Source organism: Ornithorhynchus anatinus, chromosome 11, assembly GCF_004115215.2.
Source record: "Ornithorhynchus anatinus isolate Pmale09 chromosome 11, mOrnAna1.pri.v4, whole genome shotgun sequence".
NCBI lineage: Eukaryota > Metazoa > Chordata > Mammalia > Monotremata > Ornithorhynchidae > Ornithorhynchus > Ornithorhynchus anatinus.
Genome location: NC_041738.1, coordinates 15385504 through 15405334, shown reverse-complemented (window position 1 = coordinate 15405334; position 19831 = coordinate 15385504). Strand labels below are relative to the sequence as shown.

Genomic DNA, 19831 nt, shown 5'->3' with positions numbered 1-19831 from the left:
CGATCTAATCCTGCCCTGATTATTGCATCAGCCTCCTTGCTGATCTTCCTGCCTTCTGTCTCTCCACTCGGCTGCTTGGGTCATTTTTCTAAAAAACCATTCAGACCCTGTTTCCCCACTCTTCAAGAACCTCCAGTGGTTGCCCATCCACCTCCACACCAACTCCTAACCATTGGCTTTAAAGCACTCAATCACTTTGCCCCCTCCTAAAAAAAAAGTTGGTATTTGTTAAGCGCTTACTATACTTACTTAAGAGCACTGTTCTAAGCGCTGGGGGAGATACAGTGTAATCACGTTGTCCCACGTGAGGCTCACAGTTAATCCCCATTTTACAGATGAGGTAACTGAGGCACAGAGAAGTTAAGTGACTTGCCCACGGTCACACAGCTGACAAGCGGCAGAGCCGGGATTAGAACCCACGACCTCTGACTCCGAAGCCCGTGCTCTTTCCACTGAACACTTTTCACTTTCCACTCTAGACTGTAAGCTCATTGTGGACAGGGAATGTGTCTGTTTATTGTTGTGCTGTACTCTCCCAAGTGCTTAGTACAGTGCTCTGCACACAGTAAGCACTCAGTAAATAAATCGAAAGACTGAATGAAAGTCACCTAACTTCTCCGTGCCTCAGTTACCTCATCTGTAAAATGGGGAGGAAGACTGTGAGCCCCTCATGGGACAACATGATTACCTTGTATCTACCCCGCGCTTAGAACACTGCTTGTCACATAGTAAGCGCTTAACAAATACCAAAATTATTATTAGAGAGGGGAAGAGAGACATTACTATAAATCAATAAATGACAGGCATATATATAAGTGCTGTGGACCTGGGAGGGGGACGAACAAACGGAGCAAGTAAGGGTGACACACAGGGTGTGAGCAAAGAGGAAAGAGGGGCTTAGGGAAGGTCTCTTGGAGGAGACGCGCCTTCATTAAGGCTTTGAAGCGGGGGAAGAGTAATTGTCGGATTTGAGGAGGGAGGGCTGTCCAGGCCGGAGGCAGGACGGGGGCGAGGGGTCGGTGGTGAGATAGATGAGATGGAGGCGCAGGGAGAAGGTCCTCTCCATCCTAACTGCCGCCACGTTAATACAATCACTCATCCTAACCCGCCTAGATGGCTGCATCAGCCTCCTTGCTGACTTCCCAATCTCCTGTCTTTCCCCACTCCAGTCCATATTTGACTCCATTGCCCAGATCATCTCTCTACAGAACCATTCAGGACATGTCACCCTCCTCCTCAAAGATCTCCAGTGGTTGCCTATCCACCTCCTTATCAAACAAAAACTCCTCACCATTGGCTTTAAAGCTCTCCATCACCTTGTCCCCTCTTACCTCATCTCTCTTCTCTCCTTCTACAACCCAGCCCACAGACTTCATTCGGTCTGGTGCTAACCTTCTCACTGTGCCTCCATCTCGCCTGTCTCGCCCCCGACCCCTGCCCCAAGTCCTGATTCCGGCCTGGAACGCCCTCCCTCCTCAAATCCGACAAACAAGGACTCTCCCCCACCCCGCTTCAAAGCCTTATTGAAGGCACATCTCCTCCAAGAAGTCTGCCCCACTTTCCTCATCACCTCCTCCCTTCTGTGTCACCCTGACTTGATCCCTTTAATCTCCCTCCCAACCCCACAGTACACACACACACACATACACATATGTATATTCAATCGTATTTATTGAGCGCTTACTGTGTGCAGAGCACTGTACTAAACGCTTGGAAAGTATAATTCGGCAACAGAGACGATCTCTATCCAACAACAGGCTCACAGTCTAGAAGGGAGGAGACAGAAAACAAAACAAAAAAAGTAGAGAGGCATCGACAGCATCGAAATAAATAAATCGAATTATAGATATATGCACATTAATAAAATAAATAGAATAAATATGTACATATACACACAAGTGCTGTGGGGCAAGGAAGGAGGTAGAACAGAGGGAGGGAGTAGGGGCGACGGGGAGAGGAGGAGGAGCAGAGGAAAAGGGGGGCTCAGTCGTATATATGTCTGTACTTTATTTATTTGTGTTGATGTCTGTCGGTCCGTCCCCGCCCCCAGAGACTGCTCGTTGTTGGCAGGGATTGTCACTGTTTATTGTTGTATTGTACTTTCCCAAGCGCTTAGTACAGTGCTCTGCACAGAGTAAGCGATTAATACGATTGAATGAATGAATGGAGGGGACTTCCACGCCCTCCGGAGAGGGAACGGCCCGGATCCAGCCCCGGGGGGCGGGTCCGCCCCGATGGCAGCCTGACAGGGGGCACGGCTTTCCAATTCCCCGTCTCCGTCTCCCGTTTCCCAGTTCCCACCGACCCCGACCGGAGCGGCTGACTTTCTCCCGGGCTTGCTGGAGGGGGAAAGGGCCCGGGACCCCCTCGCCCTGCTCGGCCCATTCCCGCAGAACCGGGGCCATCGGGGGAGCCCGTAGGCGCCGGGCTACCACTGGGCGTTGCCCTCTGCAACCCTGGATTTGTCTCTACCGCGGGGAATCGGGGAGGCGAGGGGAGAGGGAAGGAAAGAAAGAAAGAACAGCGAGAAAGAAAGAAAGAAAGAAAGAACAGAAAGAGAGAGAAGGAAAGAACGAACGAACTGGGGGAGAGGGAAAGAGGGAGGTTCAAGAAACATCTTCTTTTAGCCAGCCGCCTTGTTGAGACAAGGAACCCAGCTGGGCCCCAGGCCCAGGACCTGCTGATGCCTCGAATTCAGAGGAGAGTTTAGGGGCCACCGGGGTGGGCGGGGTGCTGGTGGGGGGTGGGAAGTGGCTGATTTCCTGGGGTGGTGGGGGCGTGCCGTGGGTGTAAGATTTCCCCCAAACAGCTCACAGGGGCCGGCAGCTTGGTGTCTGGGGGTGGAGCGATGGTCAGGGCAGGACCCCGCCGTGACTATAGCTTGGCTCCGCAGCGGGTGGACATTTGGGCCTCTGAGGAGAGGGGAAAGACCGGAGAAATGGGTTCCCCTCCCTCACTGCATACAGGGGAAGGGGATTTCATTTAGTTAAAGTAGCCATACGAGGCAGCTCATCCGGGACAACAAGAAACCAGGCCACGGGCAAGTAGTAATAATCACTGTGGTATTTGTTAAGCTCTTACTGGGTGCCAGTCACCGTATTCATGCTGGGAGCAAATCAGGTCGGACTCGGTCCCTGTCCCATGTGGGGCTCCCAGCCTCAGACCCCACTTTAGAGATGAAGTAAGTGAGACCCAGAGATGTGAAGTGACTTGACTAAGATCACATAGCAGACAAGTGAGATTTTCCACGGCCCTGGACCATCTCCCCTCCACCTTTCCCATCCCTGGCTCCGTTCCCCTTCGGGCCTGTCCTGACCTGAAGCGGATGGCGTGCGCCCAGACCAGAGGGCAAAGGTCCTGGGCCTTTTCCGCCCCGCTCGTGCCCTCTCGGGGCTCCCGACGACGAACGGAGGGTTTGGGGGAACGTGACTTGGACTGACTCGCCATCGCCGATCCCCGGGGCTGGAGACCGCAACCCCTTCAGCCTGGATTTCCCGGGGGTCGGGGACGCGGGCGGGGGGCGGCTGGACACGGCCCGTCCTTCGAGGCCTTCCCAGCAGACGCCCCCGCGGGCCGGGGCCGGTCGGGCGGGGGTACCTCGGGGCGCCGTCTGCAGGGTGGGGGGCTCTCCCCGTCTCCCCCCGAACACACTCACGCTCCCACACGCCGTTCTCGGAGCCCGAAACCGTCCCCGGGGGCGGGCAAGGCCGTTGGAAAAACTGAGCGGCCTCCGGTCCCACATTCCTGGCCGCCCCCGGTCCCCCTCCCCTCCAACTATGCCAACCATCCCGGGCGGAGGGGGCGGCGCCCGGCCTCCCCTCCGGCCCCCCGAGCGTGTGTGAGGGAGGGGTCCGGCCAACGGCCGCCGGGCCCGCCGGGCCCCGGCCCGCCCCCCCGCGGAGGGTCCGGCCAATGGGTCTCCGCCCGGGCCGGGGAGGCCCCGCCTCCCGACCCCCCGACCCGGCCCGGCCCGGCGCGCCCGGCAGTCGCGGCTCGAGTTTCCAGCCCTCGCGTCCCGCTCCGCCTCGTCGCCCCCCGACCCCGCCGCACCGGGCGGCGCCCCGCGGCCCCGGCCGGCGGCCATGGAGGACACCCCGCTGCACATCATCGAGGCCCCGCTGCCCGGGCTGTCGGAGGACGGGGGCCCGCCCGCCCCGTCCCCGCAGCCCGGGCCCGACGAGGCGTCGGGGGCGGCGGAGGAGCTGATCCGGCCCGACCAGGTGAACGGCGTGCTGGTCCTCACGCTGCTCGACAAGATCATCGGCGCCGTCGACCAGATCCAGCTGACCCAGGCGCAGCTGGAGGAGCGGCAGGCGGAGATGGAGGGCGCCGTGCAGAGCATCCAGAGCGAGCTGAGCAAGCTGAGCAAGGCGCAGACCACCACCAGCGGCACGGTCGGCAAACTGCTCGACAAGGTCCGCAAGGTCAGCGTCAACGTGAAGACCGTGCGGACCAGCCTGGAGCGCCAGGCCGGCCAGATCAAGAAGCTGGAAGTCAACGAGGCCGAGCTCCTGAGACGCCGCAACTTCAAAGTCATGATCTACCAGGTGAACGGAGCGGCTTCCCCCCGTCCCGCCCCCGGCCCCACCCCCGGGCCGCGGCGCTTGGCGATGCCCGGCGGGCGGCCGCAGCCGGTGACCCCCTCCCCCCCACCCCCCCGGGCCCGCAGGACCGCCCTCTCCCCGACCCCGTCCCCTACGCTCCGGAGACTTCGGCCGGGCAGCGGTGGGGTCAGCGCCTCCCGCCCCGGGCCTGGGCGGCCGGAGTTCCCGCGCTGGAAGCGGACTCTGGCGGCCGGCGGAGTCGGGCGGGCCGGGACCGATTTAGCAGGGTGATTCAGGGCTCAGGCATCCGCTCGCAGAGCCGCCCCGGGAGGAGGAGGAGGAGGAGGAGGAGGCGGCTGGAACCCCCTCCTCTCCGTCTCTCACTACACCGCGCTCACCCCAGTTTTCCCCCCACTCTGGGCGAACGGAGCCCTGGGGCTTGGATCCGTTCGTTAAGGGCCCGCCAAGCCCCTGACGTCTATTTCTGGGCTCACCACCTGGGCAGAGAGGAGGGCGAGGCCCGAGGGAGTGGGACCGGGACAGGGGCTGAGGAGGGCTCGGCTGGGACGCTAAAGGAAAGGGTCTCCCTGCGGGACCCAGGGCAGGGGGCTCGGGCTTAGAGCTGGGTCTCTGGGCTCTCTCAGACCCATTCTCTCCCCCCGCCATCCCACCTCCGGACCCCAGACGTGGCACTGTTCTCTCCCCCGACCCGCGGCCTGGGCTGGGCTGGGCAGTTGGGGCGGGAAACTTCCTGTCCCTCGAGCTGGCGTGGGGCCGAGGGCTCCCTGGCCCACCTTGTCCCCTTCCGGACTTTGTTTGCTTTTGGCAACGAGCGGGATATGTTTCTCTCCCCTCCGTGGCCCCGGGGGAGGACCCCGCCCTGCACCCCATCCAGTCCCAACGGTGTGGGGGAGGGGGAAAGGACAGCATCTAGATGTGGGCTGAGCCCCTCTCCCGCAGAGAGTCCCCCACCTCCTCCCCAACGCTCCTTCCTAAATTTTAGGTGCCCGGATCCCTCCTCTCTCCCCCCGCCCAAGGAAGGTAGTCGCATTCAGCACTAGTCAGCCAGGCCAAGTGTCTAGCCCAGGTCTAGCCGTTCTCTCAAGGCTCGCTCCTCCTGGAGGAGGACCAAGAGGACCACCGAGGGGACCAAGAACCCGACTCGCTTGACAGGATGCTCCTCGAGGGAGGGATCGTGTCTACCAACCCTGTCGTGCTGTACTCTCCCAAGCGCTTAGTACAGTGCTCTGCACACTGTAAGCGCCCGATCCATACCACCGATTGAATAGCACGAAGGCAGACGAGGTTCCTGGTCCAACCCCCCTTCCCGCAATGCAGGGCCAGTCCCGTTCCACTTCTTCCAGGTGAGTCCGGGCGTCCCCTAGGCCTCGCTCGGGTCTCGTGGGTGGGAGTTCTGCTGTACGGGGCCACTGAAGTGGATGCCCGAGGCCGGGGGAACGGAGCTGTGAGGAAAAGAGTGGGCCGAGGTGGCCAGTCTCTCACCTGCTTCTTCCCCGGGGACCCTCTCCTAACCAGAGGAGCAAGACCACCATCACTTCAAAAATAATAATGATGATGGTATTTATGAAGCGCTTAGTACGTGCCAAGCTCGGTTCTAAGCGCTGGAGCACTGTTCCGAGCGCATGAGCGGGGCGGGTCCCAAGCCCTGCCAAGCGCAGAACATTTGGGGAGCTAGAAAGGGGACCGCCCTACCCAGCCAACCCCCGGCCCCAGGACGACCCTGACTTCGCGCTCCAAAAGTCCCAGACCCTAGGCGGGGGGCGTCTTGTCACCCAGGGAGTGTGCCCTCCCGAGCCAGAGGCCCGGCCAGCCGGCAAAGCTGAGAAGGGTGACAGGGGACTGTGGCAGGGGGCTGGACCAGTTGGCCTCCGGCCCCCGGGTTTGAAATTCCGGCGAATAAGGTTCCCCGACCCCCCTGGTCTGCAGCTGGTTCGTCGGAGCGGGCTGCGTCTTTGGCCCTGCTGGCCGAGGCTGGGCCTGGCCGTGTCGGCGCCACCCTGGGGATAGAGGTCGGGATGGGGGTGGAGGCCGATCCGTCTGTGCTTCTAAAGGGGTCTCCTGACGATCTGATCATCCTCCACGATCCTCCCCAGCCCTTCTACAGATCTCAGCCTCCTTATCAGGCGGCCAGTCAGTGGAAGGCTCCTGGCACCGCCCTGGCACCTCTTCCCCCTTGCTGGGCCCAGGATCAGTGTCCCTCCCCCTCCGGGCCCCCTCTGCCCCTCTGCATCTGTGGGAGGGAGGAGAGTCTTGGGGCGGGGTCAGGGGGGTACCCAGAGGCCCCCAAGCCCGTCCCTCCCATCCCTCCAGATGGCTGCGGGGGCGGGAAGCGGAGCGAATATAAATAGCCCCTAGTCAGTCCGGCCCTTATAGGGACGGTGGGGCGGGCAGCTTTTATGGTAAAGCCCCCAGTGGGGGGCTGTCTGGCCCGGGGGCCGCCGGACCGACCGGGTCCCGGGTCACGGAGAGACCGGGGAGTGGGTTAGGGCAAGGGCGGCTCCAGGCTGGGAGAGACTCTAGAGAGGGGGAGCGAGGGGGTTTCGGGGTATGGTGGAGTCAATTTCGAAATGCAGTTTGGGACCTAGGCCTCTTGGGAGGTCATAAAATAAGGGATCATGCTTGACATCGGGGGTGGGAGCTGTCTCCGTTCCCCCGCCCCAGGGCCCGGGGACCCCCCTCTCTCCGAGAGGGTAGGGGGCACAGGTGGGGTGGACAGGTAGGGCAGACAGGTGGGCCTGAGGGCAGAGTTAGGGACCGTGGATGGGGCGGGGTGGAGGGGATTGAAGGAGACGGAGCTTGTCTCTTTAGCCCCGGGTCCCGCTGGATGGGATGAGACCCCGCCCGTGCCCCTCCCGGCCGCCCCGCCTGAATCTGAGGAGTCTCTCTGGACTTGCAGGGACTCTTCTTCGGCCCAGGAGGAGGGTGGCGAGTTGGAGGGAAAGTGTCCAGGCCTCCACTAATGCCCAGAGAAGCCGGGGGGGGGGGGGGGGGGACATCTGGGAGTGGGCTGAACTCCTGGAGGGCGGTGGAGGGGGCAAGAATCCGCGGATCCGGGGACTCCTGCACAGTAGCTCTGCCGAAACTGATTGGTTCATCCACTCCCAAGGGCTATGGATGCCGGGTCTCTCAACAGAGTTGGAAGGGAGCCCTGGGACGGGGGAGGGGAAGAGGGATGGGTTGGAGGGCACCAAAGGGTGGAGGAGGGGACTGAGCTAGAGGGGACCAGAGGGAAAGAGAAGGGGCCTAGAGCTGGGCTGGAAGGGACCAAGGAGAGGGAGAGAGGGCCTTTCCGTAAAAGAGTGCAGAAGGAGCAGCTGGGCCCAGCCGTGGCCCACACTGAGAGTGAGTGGGTGTTTACCCACCCCTGCAGGGCCTCCCCTGGCCACCCATCCCTATCTTGCCTGCCTGCTTCCCTGCCAGGGTTACTGCCAAGCCAACTGGCTTTTGGGCAAATAGGCTCTTCACCCCAGTCTCATTCTCCCCAGACCCACCTCCAGGGCTTCCCTCCATGGCTGGAGGGGTAAGGAACATCTGTGCTCTGTGAGTCACTGTCAACATGGGCTCTAACACGTTGCAGTCGTCCTCCTGGCGGGGGTTGGGCCTGGGGTGGGGTTAGGGCAGGGCTGGGACTGGAGCTGGGACTGGACTGGGGATGGGCCTGGATGGGGACGGGGCTGGGACCGGTCAGGGACGGGGCTGCTTCTGGACTGAGGCCAAGCCTGGGCCAGGGTGTTATCTGGGACTGGACCGGACTGGGACTGGACTGGGGAACGGTCTGGGGGCTAGGCTGGGAGCTGGTGGGTTAAGGCAGGAAGAGGAGAAACTAGAGGAGAGTGTCCTGCTTCCAGCAGCTCCCCCCTCTAATGAAGGGGAGGAGATGGGGGAGAGAATGGGTCCCAAGTGCCTGGGCCCAAGGAGTATCCCCGTGTTTTGACATTAAATGTACGATTGTCAAATGAGCATTTTTATTGGCAAGTGAGTAATAATAATGATTGTTAAGCTTTTACTACGTGCCAACCACTGTATTAAGTACTGGGGTAGATACAAGATAATCAGGTCAGGCACTGTCCCTGCCCACATGGGGCTCACAGACTAAGAGGGAGAATGGGGTTTGAATGCCCATTTTACAGATGAGGAACCTTTGTCTCAGAGAAGTACAGTGACTTGCCCGGGATCACATAGCAGACAAGTGGTGGAGCCGGGATTAGAATCCAGGCCCTCCGACTCCCAGGCCCAAGCTCTCTCCGTTAGGCCATGCTGCTTCCTCAGTAGCTTGGGCACCTTCTCCAACTGTGCTGCAGCTTCAGTGTACGCTTCCCTGCACCCTCTCCTCCCCAAACGGAGGTTGCCCGGGTTCCGTCCCCTCTGCCTTGAGCACCCTCCGCTCACCCAGCCCCACCCCAGCTTGCTGGCTCTGCCCGGCACTCGGGACCCCCTCCTCGTACCCCTTCATTGAAACCCCTTTTCCTCACCTTAGCCGGAGAAGATGCCAAGAGCGCCCTCTGACCCGGCCACAGCCGAGACCGTGTCCTTTGACCTGCTGCCCAAGAACGAGCCTGCCAGCCTGTCCTTTGACCCTGCTCCCCGGAGTGTGCCCTTTTATCCGCTGCCCGGGTCCCCGGCCGCCGAGGAGGGCGTGGGCCAGGGAGCTTTCTAGTGTCCCCCGGGGCCTGGGATGTGCCAGGACCGGGATTTGGGAGCCGGGGGGCTCCTGAGCTGGCAGGTGGCCAGCAGCCTCAGGAATGGATTCGGGACATGGGAGTTGGGTGGGGGCCCCTCAGAGTCCACAATGGGCTCCTTTAGACCCTGGAAGTCTGGCTGGGCCGCCGGGTGCCCCCATCCCCCTCCCAGGCCGGGCTGCCTGATTCCGGCTCCAAGCAGCCAGAGCCTGAGCTCCACCCGTGGAGCCCAGCAGCTGGGCCCTCCCCCTCCCCTATCCCTTCCTGCCCACCCCTCCAGCTGGGAAAAACGTTCTTACTTGTTTTTTCCACTTTTATTTTAGAAAATGTTTTGCAAAAGACTCCTTGTGTTTCCCAGGCCCTGCTCTGGGAGCGAGCCGGGGAGGGAGTCGGGGGTGGGGGTAGGAGGTGGGGATCAGACCACAAGAGGCACGGGTGGCCCCAAGGAGTCAGCCTCTGCTTTTTCCCTTTCAGGGGCGGGGGAAAGACTTTCCAGGGGGAAGTGGTCCTGTCCCCACCTTCCAGGTCTAAATATTCAGGGGAATTTGGCTCCTACTGCATGTAAGGCTCTGTATTGGGTGCCAGCTGTGTGCCAAGCTGAACTAGGCTGTTCATCCCCCCTTCAGTTTACAGAATAGTCTGAGCCCCAAGCCCTCCCAAATTTGCTCTTGGAGACGGAGAAGGGAAACTGCATGAGTGTGTGCGTGTGTGGGTGTGGGTGGGTGGGTGTATGCGCTTGTGTGTTGTGCACACTTGTTTACATCCCCGCTTCCCTCAAACAGGCCCCTGCCTTCCCCAGTCCCATCTCCCCGGCCACACTTGCCCCCAGGTCCCCTGCTCAGCTCAGGGGAAGGTTTGGGGGGGCGGGCGGAGCAAGGGAGGGAGGTTTTCTGTGGAGCGATTTGAGGCGGGGGTGGGTGAGGAGGCCCGTGAAAGGGGACTGTGGTCGGCAGCAGGGAGAATCCTTAGCCCTCGGTGAGCTGCAGCCGTGAAGTGGAATGGGGCGTGGTCCTGGCTGGGGCCCTCGTGTGCATGCTCAGACCCTGGACATTAAAGGTGCTAACTTTCACCTCTGTGCTGTGCCTCTGGTGTCTGGAAGCGTTCCCGGGCCCCCCACCCCAAACCCCGCGGTTCTCCCCTCTTTCCGTCTCCCAGCCCCACCCAAGGCACATCGGGGTGGGGTGCAGGTACGTGTGTTTGGGCTGCACTGCGTCAGCTGTGGTGACTCAATGGTAGCCTGAGCACTCTTGCTTTTGGGGGGTGGAGTGGAGTCCAAGCATAGGCGGGAGAGGAAACTGCCCCCTTTCCCTAGCACCCTCCCCTGAGTCAGACCTCCAGAGCTAACAGTCAGACCCAGCCCGGATCCCCGGCAGGCCACTCGGCAGCCCTTTGCCCACTTTTCACTCTGGGCGGTCACTGAAGGCCAGCCCCACAGTCCGGGTCCCCCCAACCCCCGCCGCACTGTGGCTCAGAAAACCTGCCAGCTCAGCTGTGCAGTAGGGCAGCCAGAGGGGGAGGGGGAGGGGATTGGTTGGGACACTGGACAGTGCTGATCTGTTTCGCCGATGCCCACCCCCCCCGAGCTGTCGGCTTACCCTGCCAGCGGCCCATTGTCTCTGCCCCCACTCCGCCCTCCGGGTCACCTGGGCCAGCCCGGCCCAGAAGATCCCTCTCCCCTTCTGGGCCGCCCTCCAGTCCGGCGGCCCAGGTTCAGCGTGGGGGGTGGACACTGTAGCCTGAGCCTTGGGGGTCTCTGGGGCCCCACAGAGAGCCCTTTGAAGAGAGGGCACTGGACAGAGCAAAAGCGGCTGGGGAGGCGGTACCCCATCCCTGGAGATCCTTCCGGGGGGGGGTGAGCGACCCCCAACTGAATGGGCCGGTGGGGGCAAGGCTGGCCACCCTGGAAGGAGGTACAGGTGTGACCCATGGAGACTACAAGTCCCAGCATCCCTTGGGCCCCAATACTTGGCCTGCTGGGAGTTGTAGTTTGGTGCCTGAGGGCTGGGGAAGCTGGAGTGTCTTTGGGCAGGCCCGGGGCCTGCGGTTAGTTGAGGGGGGCGGGGGGCTGCTGGGCAGGGAGTTCCCTTTGTCCACGGCTGTTGTCAGGAAGGAAGGAAATGTGTCAGGGGAGGATTTGTTCTGGGCTTTCTGTATAAACCAGGAAATGGGGGAGGGCAAATCGCTGTAGCAGGTGGCCTGGAGACTCTAGACTGTCCTTGTAGGAACAGGGGGGATATCCTGCCCACCCCCAGGCCCTGCCTGCTCCTCTGGCTCCCTCCTTGGATTAGTTCTGCAGAACTAGGGGCGTCACTGCCCCTCACCCACCCAGTGACCTCTGAGAGGGCTACCAGCCTTAAGGAAGAAAAGAACCCCCCCTCCCCTCACCTGCACACTCATGCCACCTTCCAGCTCCAACCTCAGACCCCCTGCTGTGGACCCACTGGCAGCCTGAAGGAGCCGAAGATCTCCCAGGCTCCTGTGTATTTTCAGGGTATCGCCTTCTCCCCTTCCCACTCCCCTCCCCACCCCAGGGCCAGTTACACCCCAGTCCTCCCTGGAGTTCTCCTCCAGCTCCCCAGGTTGGGGCAAGCCAAGCCCTGGAATGTGTGGGAAGGTTCAGGGCCTTTGGAGCGACTTGGGAAAACATTCCAGCCCTGGAGCGGCCCCCTCCCCGCCCTTCCCTGCTCAAGGCCTCTGGGCCAGCGGCTCTAGGGAGGGGAGGAGCGGAGGGAGCCGCTGGGAGGGACCCAACACTTGATCCTAGCTGAGAAAGAGGGAAGGAGGGGCAGAGGTGGGGGGCGAGAGTGGGACATCCTGGCAGTTGATCTCCCCCCGCACCGTCCTTCCCTGACCCGCGGACAGCGTGGAGGACCCTCCCCGTCCGACCCCTTCCCCTGCTCCCTTCTTGGCTGCCTCAGCGCCAGGGCCGGACGGTGACTGTAGCCACCAGGGGGCGCCCTGCCCCCAGCCTGGGATAGGGGGGCAACAAAGTCCTCCCCGCCGCAACCTGAGACTTCTATTGACTTGGAGCCGGGGGTGTTAAGGAGACAATCCAGCCGACCCCAGCCCCAAGAGAATCCCCCGTGCAGCCCCCATCCTGCTTCATTCATTCATTCAGTCGTATTTATTGAGCGCTTACTGTGTGCAGAGCACTGTACTAAACGCTTGAAAGCAACAGAGACAAAACCCGCCCGACAACGGGCTCACAGTCTAGAAGGGGGAGACAGACAACAAAACAAGTAGACAGGCATCAATACCAACAACATAGATAAATAGAATCATAGATATATACACATCATTAACAAAATAGAGTAATAAATATGAACAAATATACCCAAGTGCTGTGGGGAGGGGAAGGGGTGGAGTAGAGGGAGGGAGTAGGGGCGATGGGGAGGGGAGGAGGAGCAGAGGGAAAGGGAGGGCTCGGTCCTGGAGGAGGTGAGCTCTCAGTAGGGCTTTGAAGAGGAGAAGAAAGTTCGTTTGGTGGATGTGAGGTGGGAGGGCGTTCCAGGTCAGAGATAGGATGTGGGCCAGGGGTCGACGGCGGGACAGGCGAGAAGGAGGTACAGTTAGCGGCAGAGGAGCGGAGTGTGCAGGGTGGGCTGTAGAAGGAGAGAAGGGAGGTGAGGCAGGAGGGGGCAAGGTGATGGAGAGCTCTGAAGCCAATAGTGAGGAGTTTTTGCTTCATGCGAAGGTCGGTGGGCAACCACTGGAGATTTTTGAGGAGGGGAGTGACATGCCCAGAGCGTTTCTGCAGAAAGATAATCCGGGCAGAGGAGTGAAGTATAGACTGGAGTGGGGAGAGACAGGAGGATGGGAGATCAGAAAGGAGGCTGATGCAGGAGTCCAGTCGGGATATGATGAGAGATCGTACCAGCAAGGTAGCGGTTTGGGTAGAGAGGAAAGGGCGGATCTTGGCGATGTTGTGAAGGTGAGATCGGCAGGTTGTGGTGACGGACTGGATGTGTGGGGTGAATGAGAGAGCGGAGTCGAGGATGACACCAAGGTTCTGGGCTTGTGAGATGGGAGGGTTGGTAGTGCCGTGCACAGTGACGGGAAAGTCAGGGAGAGGATAGGGTTTGGGAGGGAAGATAAGGAGCTCAGTGTTAGACAAGTTGAGTTTTGGGTGGTAGGTAGACATCCAGGTGGAGATGTGCTGAAGGCAGGAGGAGATACGAGCCTGGAGGGAGGGAGAGAGAACAGGGGAGGAGATGTAAATTTGGATGTCATCTGCGTGGAGATGAGAGTTGAAGCCGAGCAGGAGCGGGCCCCAGGCCCCTCGCTCCCGTTTGGCCGGGCGGGGAGACTGGAGCAGGGTTGGGAACACAGATGGAATCATTATTAATAATAATAATGATGATTATGGTACTTATTAAGCGCTCACTACGTGCCCAGCACTATTCTAAGCGCTGGGGGAGACACAAGGGAATCGGGTTGGACACAGTCCCTGCCCCACCTGGGGCTCACAGTCTTACAGATGAGGGGATTGAGGCACGGAGAAGCGATTCGCCCACGGTCACCCAGCAGACAAGTGGAGTAGAACCCAGGGCCTTCTGACTCCCAGGCCCGTACTCTATCCCCTAAGCCTCGCAGCTTCCCCCCCGCTTGCGGGGCAGAGTCAGAGGACCCCCCCCCCCACCCCCCCAGCGGTTTCCCCTCCTCCTCACCCCAGACCCTCTCTGCCCCTCCCTCCCCTGATGCCCCCGGCTACCCCCCTCTCTCTGCCGTTGCCCCCCTCCGGCCCGCCGATCCTCCTACGGATCCCTGGGCCTTCGGGGATCCCTCTCCCCAGGGACCCTCCCCCACTATTCCCCCGGCCTCCCCCTCGGCCCCCCCTGACCGCCCCCCTCCGCTCTGTGCCCTCTCCAGGACGAGGTGAAGGTGCCCGCCAAGCTGAGCGTCGCCAAGTCCCTGAAGGAGTCGGAGCTGGCGGAGAAGGAGGCGGCGGAGGAGGGCGGGGAGCGGCGAGGCGGGGAGGAGGAGGAGGAGGACGAGGAAGAGGGGGACGGCGGGGCGCTGGAGCTGTCCTCCGACGAGGCCCTGGAGGTGGAGGAGACCATCGAGGAGTCGCGGGCCGAGCGCATCAAGCGGAGCGGGCTGCGGCGCGTCGACGACTTCAAGAAGGCCTTCTCCAAGGAGAAGATGGAGAAGACGAAGGTGCGCACCCGGGAGGGGCTGGAGAAGACGCGGCTGAGGACCAAGGAGAACCTGGAGAAGACGCGGCACAGCCTGGAGAAGCGGATGACGCGGCTGGGCACCCGCATCGTGCCCGCGGAGCGGCGGGAGAAGATGAAGACGTCGCGGGAGAAGCTGCGCAAGTCCTTCACCCCCGACCACGTCGTCTACGCCCGCTCCAAGACGGCCGTCTACAAGGTGCCCCCCTTCACCTTCCACGTCAAGAAGATCCGCGAGGGCGAGGTGGAGGTGGTCCGGGCCACCGAGATGGTGGAGGTCGGGGGCGACGAGGGCGGCGAGGACGGGGGCGACCTCCTGCGCGGGGAGAGCCCCGACGGGCCCGCTCTCCTGGAGATCACCGAAGAGTCGGACGCCGTCCTGGTGGACAAGAGCGACAGCGAGTAGGAGGAGGATGGGGGACGATGGAGGAGGATGGAGGAGGATGGAGGAGGATGGAGGATGGAGGAGGATGGAGGATGGAGCGAAAGCAAGAGGAGGACGAGCAGCCAGAGAAAGAAGAGCCAGCGACCCCCGGGAAGGGGTGAGGGGCTGGGGGAGGGGGGGCAGGGCAGCTTCTCTCTCCCCCCCCTCCGCCACCCTCCACCCCCACCAACCCCACCCCGTTCGGACTCTCGCCCGAGCCGGAGTGGCAGCTGTTACTCTCCTAAATCCCGGCTCCAGGCGGAGACCCCGGGGCTGCATCTCCGGGCCGGGGGAGGGGCCGGCCGAAGAGGAATGATCTCTCCGGGAGCCAGGCCCCCCTGCCCTCCCGTCCCTCCCGCGGCCCCCCGGCCCGGGCTCGGACGGCAACCATTCCCGGCCCTCCCAGGCCCTCCTCCCTCCCTCCGGCCGCCCTCCGGGGCTGCCCTCGCCGGCAGCCTGGCAGCCTGGCAGGGCGGTGGGCACCGGAGGCGGGGGGAGGGGGGACGGACGTTTGCACACAGATACACACACACACACACACACACACACACACAGGCACCAAACATGTATACCTGCAGGGGGACACGCTCGCACTCTCAGACACACGTGCACGCCCACGCGCCCATGCACGCACAGCCGGGGGGCAGGAAGGTGAGAGCGGGGGTGGGGTGGATAGAGGCCTCCCCCGAAAGCCACCCTCCCTCACCCTCAGGGGATCCCAGGGAGCCGGAATCGAGGGAAGGAAGGAGTCCAGCCCCCGACGGGTTCCTCAAGTGCCTCAGTTTCCCCACAGTGATCTACTCCTCCCGCCACCCCTCTCCCCGACTGGGTCGGCCTCGTTCTGCCTCTGGGCTCTTCCCGGACCCGGGTTAACCAAACCGGAGGTGGGATGCTGGAGGTGGGCCGGGACCGGAGTTGGGGGTGGCGAGATAGGGTGCCGCTGACCCCAAACTGCCCCCGGAGTCAGAGGGAGGACTGGGCCCCGCGGAGCTGGCCGGGCAGGGGGTCCCTGCCTCTGTCCAACCCTGCGGAGGTGAAGGGGGGGCACTAACTCACTAACAGCGAGGTGGTTTCTGCCCCTTCCCGGCGGTTTGGGCCGTTCTCACTCCCGCCGCCCCCTGCATTCTGCCCCCTTCCTTCAGTGGACACGGTGGGGGGCGCAGGGGGCCGTGCCCTTTGGCCAAATTCCCCTCCTCCCATTATCCCCCCGGGACCCGCTGCCCAGCCAGCTTGGCGCTGACCCACGCTGCCCTCTGTCCTTACCCCCAGCTGCTTCCCTGCTTTCTTTTGTAACCACATTCTGGGTTTTTTTTTTTTCTGGTGGGCGGGGCGGGGGGGGGCTTGGGGACACACACTTCTTTTATACAGTTCAAGGCTTTGCTTATTTTTCCTTCCCTCCCTCCCCCACGCCGATTTGAAATGGGAGGGGGGGGGGCCTCCGGTGGAGTGGCCTCGGGGGCATGGTGCTGGGGGTGGGGAGGGGCGGGGGGGCCTCTGGGGTGGGAGGCGTCTCCCGTGACTGCATCCTGGTGATCAGCCTGACCAATAAACCTGCTTTTCTAAAGAGTCCGTGTGGACTGGGTTTGTGTGGGAGGGGAGCGGGGATCTGACACCTACGTGGCCTAAGGGGCTTCCAACTCCTCACTCTCACAGGCCTCTCCCAACCTCAAGGAGGGTAGACAGACCACCTAACCCCTACGGTTGGGGTAGGGGCTCAATGGTGGGTCTATTCCCCTGGTCCCCCACCCGTCCCCCGCCCCCAGCCTGGAAACTTGGAAACCCGAGGGGAAGGGGATGGGGGATTCCACGTCCCCCTCGACCCTCCAGCCATATCTGCCCAGCGAAGCTGCTCCCGTCTGCCTCATCCGGACTCCTTCCTCCCATCGCTCTTATGTCCGGCAGCGTGTCCCAGCCCTTCTCTCAGCTCTGGTCTCCCCCCATTTTAACCAGCTCGCACCAACCCTCCCACACCGGGCAGGTTTTAGCCGGGTCTACACCGGAGGAGCAGTGTCGCCCAGCGGATAGAGCACGGGCCTGGAAGTCAGAAGGACCTCATAAAAATAATAATAATTATAATACTTGTTTAGCGCTTACTATGCACTCAGCACTGTTCTAAACACCGGGGTAGGTACAAGTTGATCGGGTTGGGCAGAGTCTTTATCCCCCATGGGATTCACACTCTTAACCCCCATTTTACAGATGAGGTAACTGAGGCACAGAGAAGGTAAGTGACTCACCCAAGATCACACAACAGACAAGGGACAGAGCCAGCATTAGAACCCAGGTCCTCCTGGGTCCTTCTGCGTTGCGGCGTGACCTATGGATGGAGCACGGGCCTGGATAATTCTGACTCCCTGGCTCATACTCTACCCTGGCTTCTAATCCCAGCTCTGCCACTTGTCTGCTGTGTGACCTTGGGCACATCGTCTAATTTCTCTGAGCCTCAGTTACCTCATCTGTGAAATGGGGATTAAGACTGTGAGCCCCGTGTGGGACATGAACCGTGTCCCTCCTGATTACCTTGTATCTACCCCAGTGCCTTGAACAACGCCTGGCATTTAGTAGAGGCTCAACCAACACCATAAAAAAAATAAATAAAACAAAAAAACCTGTAATCTGCCTCGATATTCCTTAGAGTAACCCCCGCCAGGGACGGCAGGGTGTGGCGAGTTCCTTGCATCGGTTTCCCATCTGGACCAAGGCCCTGGCCCGGAGATTGGAAGAGTCTGGGGACCAGTCAAGTTTATAGTTCCGGCAGGAAGGAACCATTCATTCATTCATTCATTCATTCATTCATTCATTCAATCAATCAATCACATTTATTGAGCACTTGCTGTGCGCAGAGCACTGTACTAAGCACTTGGGAAAGTCTAATACAAGCATAAACAGACACATTTCCTGCCCACAACAAGTTTACAGCCTGGGGTGGAGGGGAGACAGACATCAGTACAAATAAATACAGTACAGATACGAACGGCATAGTGGATGGAGCACGGGCTCGGAAGTCCAAAGGTCATGGGTTCTAATCCCACCTCCGCCACTGGTCTGTCGTGTGGCCTTCGGCAAGTCACTTCACCTCTCTGTGCCTCCGTTCCCTCATCTGCAAAATGGAGATTGAGGCTGTGACCCCCACCTGGGACGGGGATTGGGTCCACCCCGATTTTCTTGTATTCATTCAATCGCATTTATTGAGCGCTTACTATATGCAGAGCACTGTACCAAGCGCTTGGAATGTACAATTCGGCAGCAGATAGAGACAATCCCTGCCCAATAACGGGCTCACAGTCTAAACGTATTCACCCCGGCGCTTAGCACAGTGCCTGACACATAGTAAGGGTTTAGCAAATAACCGCGATTAAAATTATTGGGATTATTACATAAAAATTTGGAAGGCTTCACGAATTTGCAAATCGGGGGCTGGGGAGTACAGCGGCGACCTGCTCCGGTGATCTGGCTTCAGGGCCAACAGATGGGATGGGATGGGATGGGATGGGATGGGATGGGATGGGATGGGATGGGATGGGATGGGATGGAATGGGATAGGAGGGGATGGGATGGGGGGATGGGATGGGATAGGAGGGGATGGGATAGGAGGGGATGGGATAGGAGGGGATGGGATGGAGGGATAAAAATAAAATAAATTGTGGTATTTGTTAAGTGTTTACTATGTGCAAAACACTGTTCTTAGCGCTGGGGGATACAAGGTGATTAGGTTGACCCACATGGGGCTCACAGTTTTTTTTAATCCCCATTTGACAGATGAGATAACCGAGGCACAGAGAAGTTAAGTGACTTGCCCAAGGTCACACAGCTGACTAGCAGTGGAGCCGGGATTAGAGCCCGTGACCTCTGACTGGGATGGGGGGATAGGATGGGATGGGGGATGGGATGGGATAGGAGGGGATGGGATGGGATAGGAGGGGATGGGATGGGATGGGATGGGATTGGGGGATGGGATAGGAGGGGATGGAATAGGAGGGGATGGAATAGGAGGGGATGGAATAGGAGGGGATGGGAAGGGATAGGATGGGATGGGATGGGATGGGATGGGATGGGATGGGATAGGAGGGGATGGGAAGGGATAGGAGGGGATGGGAAGGGATAGGAGGGGATGGGATAGGAGGGGATGGGATAGGAGGGGATGGGAAGGGATAGGATGGGATGGGATGGGATGGGATAGGAGGGGATGGGAAGGGATAGGAGGGGATGGGATAGGAGGGGATGGGATAGGAGGGGATGGGATGGAGGGATATAAATAAAATAAATTGTGGTATTTGTTAAGTGCTTACTATGTGCAAAACACTGTTCTAAGCGCTGGGGGATACAAGGTGATTAGGTTGACCCACGTGGGGCTCACAGTTTTTTTTAATCCCCATTTGACAGATGAGATAACCGAGGCACAGAGAAGTTAAGTGACTTGCCCAAGGTCACACAGCTGACTAGCAGCAGAGCCGGGATTAGAGCCCGTGACCTCTGACTGGGATGGGGGGATAGGATGGGATGGGGGATGGGATGGGATGGGATAGGAAGGGATGGGATGGGATGGGATGGGATTGGGGGATGGGATAGGAGGGGATGGAATAGGAGGGGATGGAATAGGAGGGGATGGGAAGGGATAGGAGGGGATGGGATGGGATAGGAGGGGATGGGAAGGGATAGGAGGGGATGGGATAGGAGAGGATGGGATAGGAGGGGATGGGAAGGGATAGGAGGGGATGGGATGGGATAGGAGGGGATGGGAAGGGATAGGAGGGGATGGGATAGGAGGGGATGGGATGGGATTGGGGGATGGGATAGGAGGGGATGGAATAGGAGGGGATGGAATAGGAGGGGATGGGAAGGGATAGGTTGGGATGGGATGGGATAGGAGGGGATGGGTTGGAAGGGGAGGGGAGGGGAGGGGAGGGGAGGGGAGGGGAGGGGAGGGGAGGGGAGGGGAGGGGAGGGGAGGGGAGGGAGGGGAGGGGAGGGGAGGGGAGGGGAAGGGAT

General features: G+C 60.6%; 1 protein-coding gene across 1 annotated transcript; it reads left to right on the top strand.

Moving 5' to 3' along the window:
- Positions 1 to 4009: 4009 nt before the first annotated feature.
- On the top strand, positions 4010 to 14866 carry CAVIN1 (caveolae associated protein 1). Its single transcript, XM_007656054.3, has 2 exons — positions 4010 to 4547; positions 14114 to 14866. The coding sequence occupies exons 1-2, from the start codon at positions 4083 to 4085 to the stop codon at positions 14822 to 14824; spliced, it is 1176 nt and encodes a 391-aa protein (XP_007654244.2). The 5' UTR covers positions 4010 to 4082; the 3' UTR covers positions 14825 to 14866.
- The last annotated feature ends 4965 nt before the right edge of the window (positions 14867 to 19831 follow it).

Bases quoted from the DNA above. Each gene is read 5' to 3' on its own strand.
- CAVIN1 (XM_007656054.3), top strand. From the start codon at position 4,083: ATGGAGGACACCCCGCTGCACATCATCGAGGCCCCGCTGCCCGGGCTG. The intron at 4,548-14,113 runs GTGAACGGAGCG...TGCCCTCTCCAG, and splicing joins TCAAAGTCATGATCTACCAG to GACGAGGTGAAGGTGCCCGC.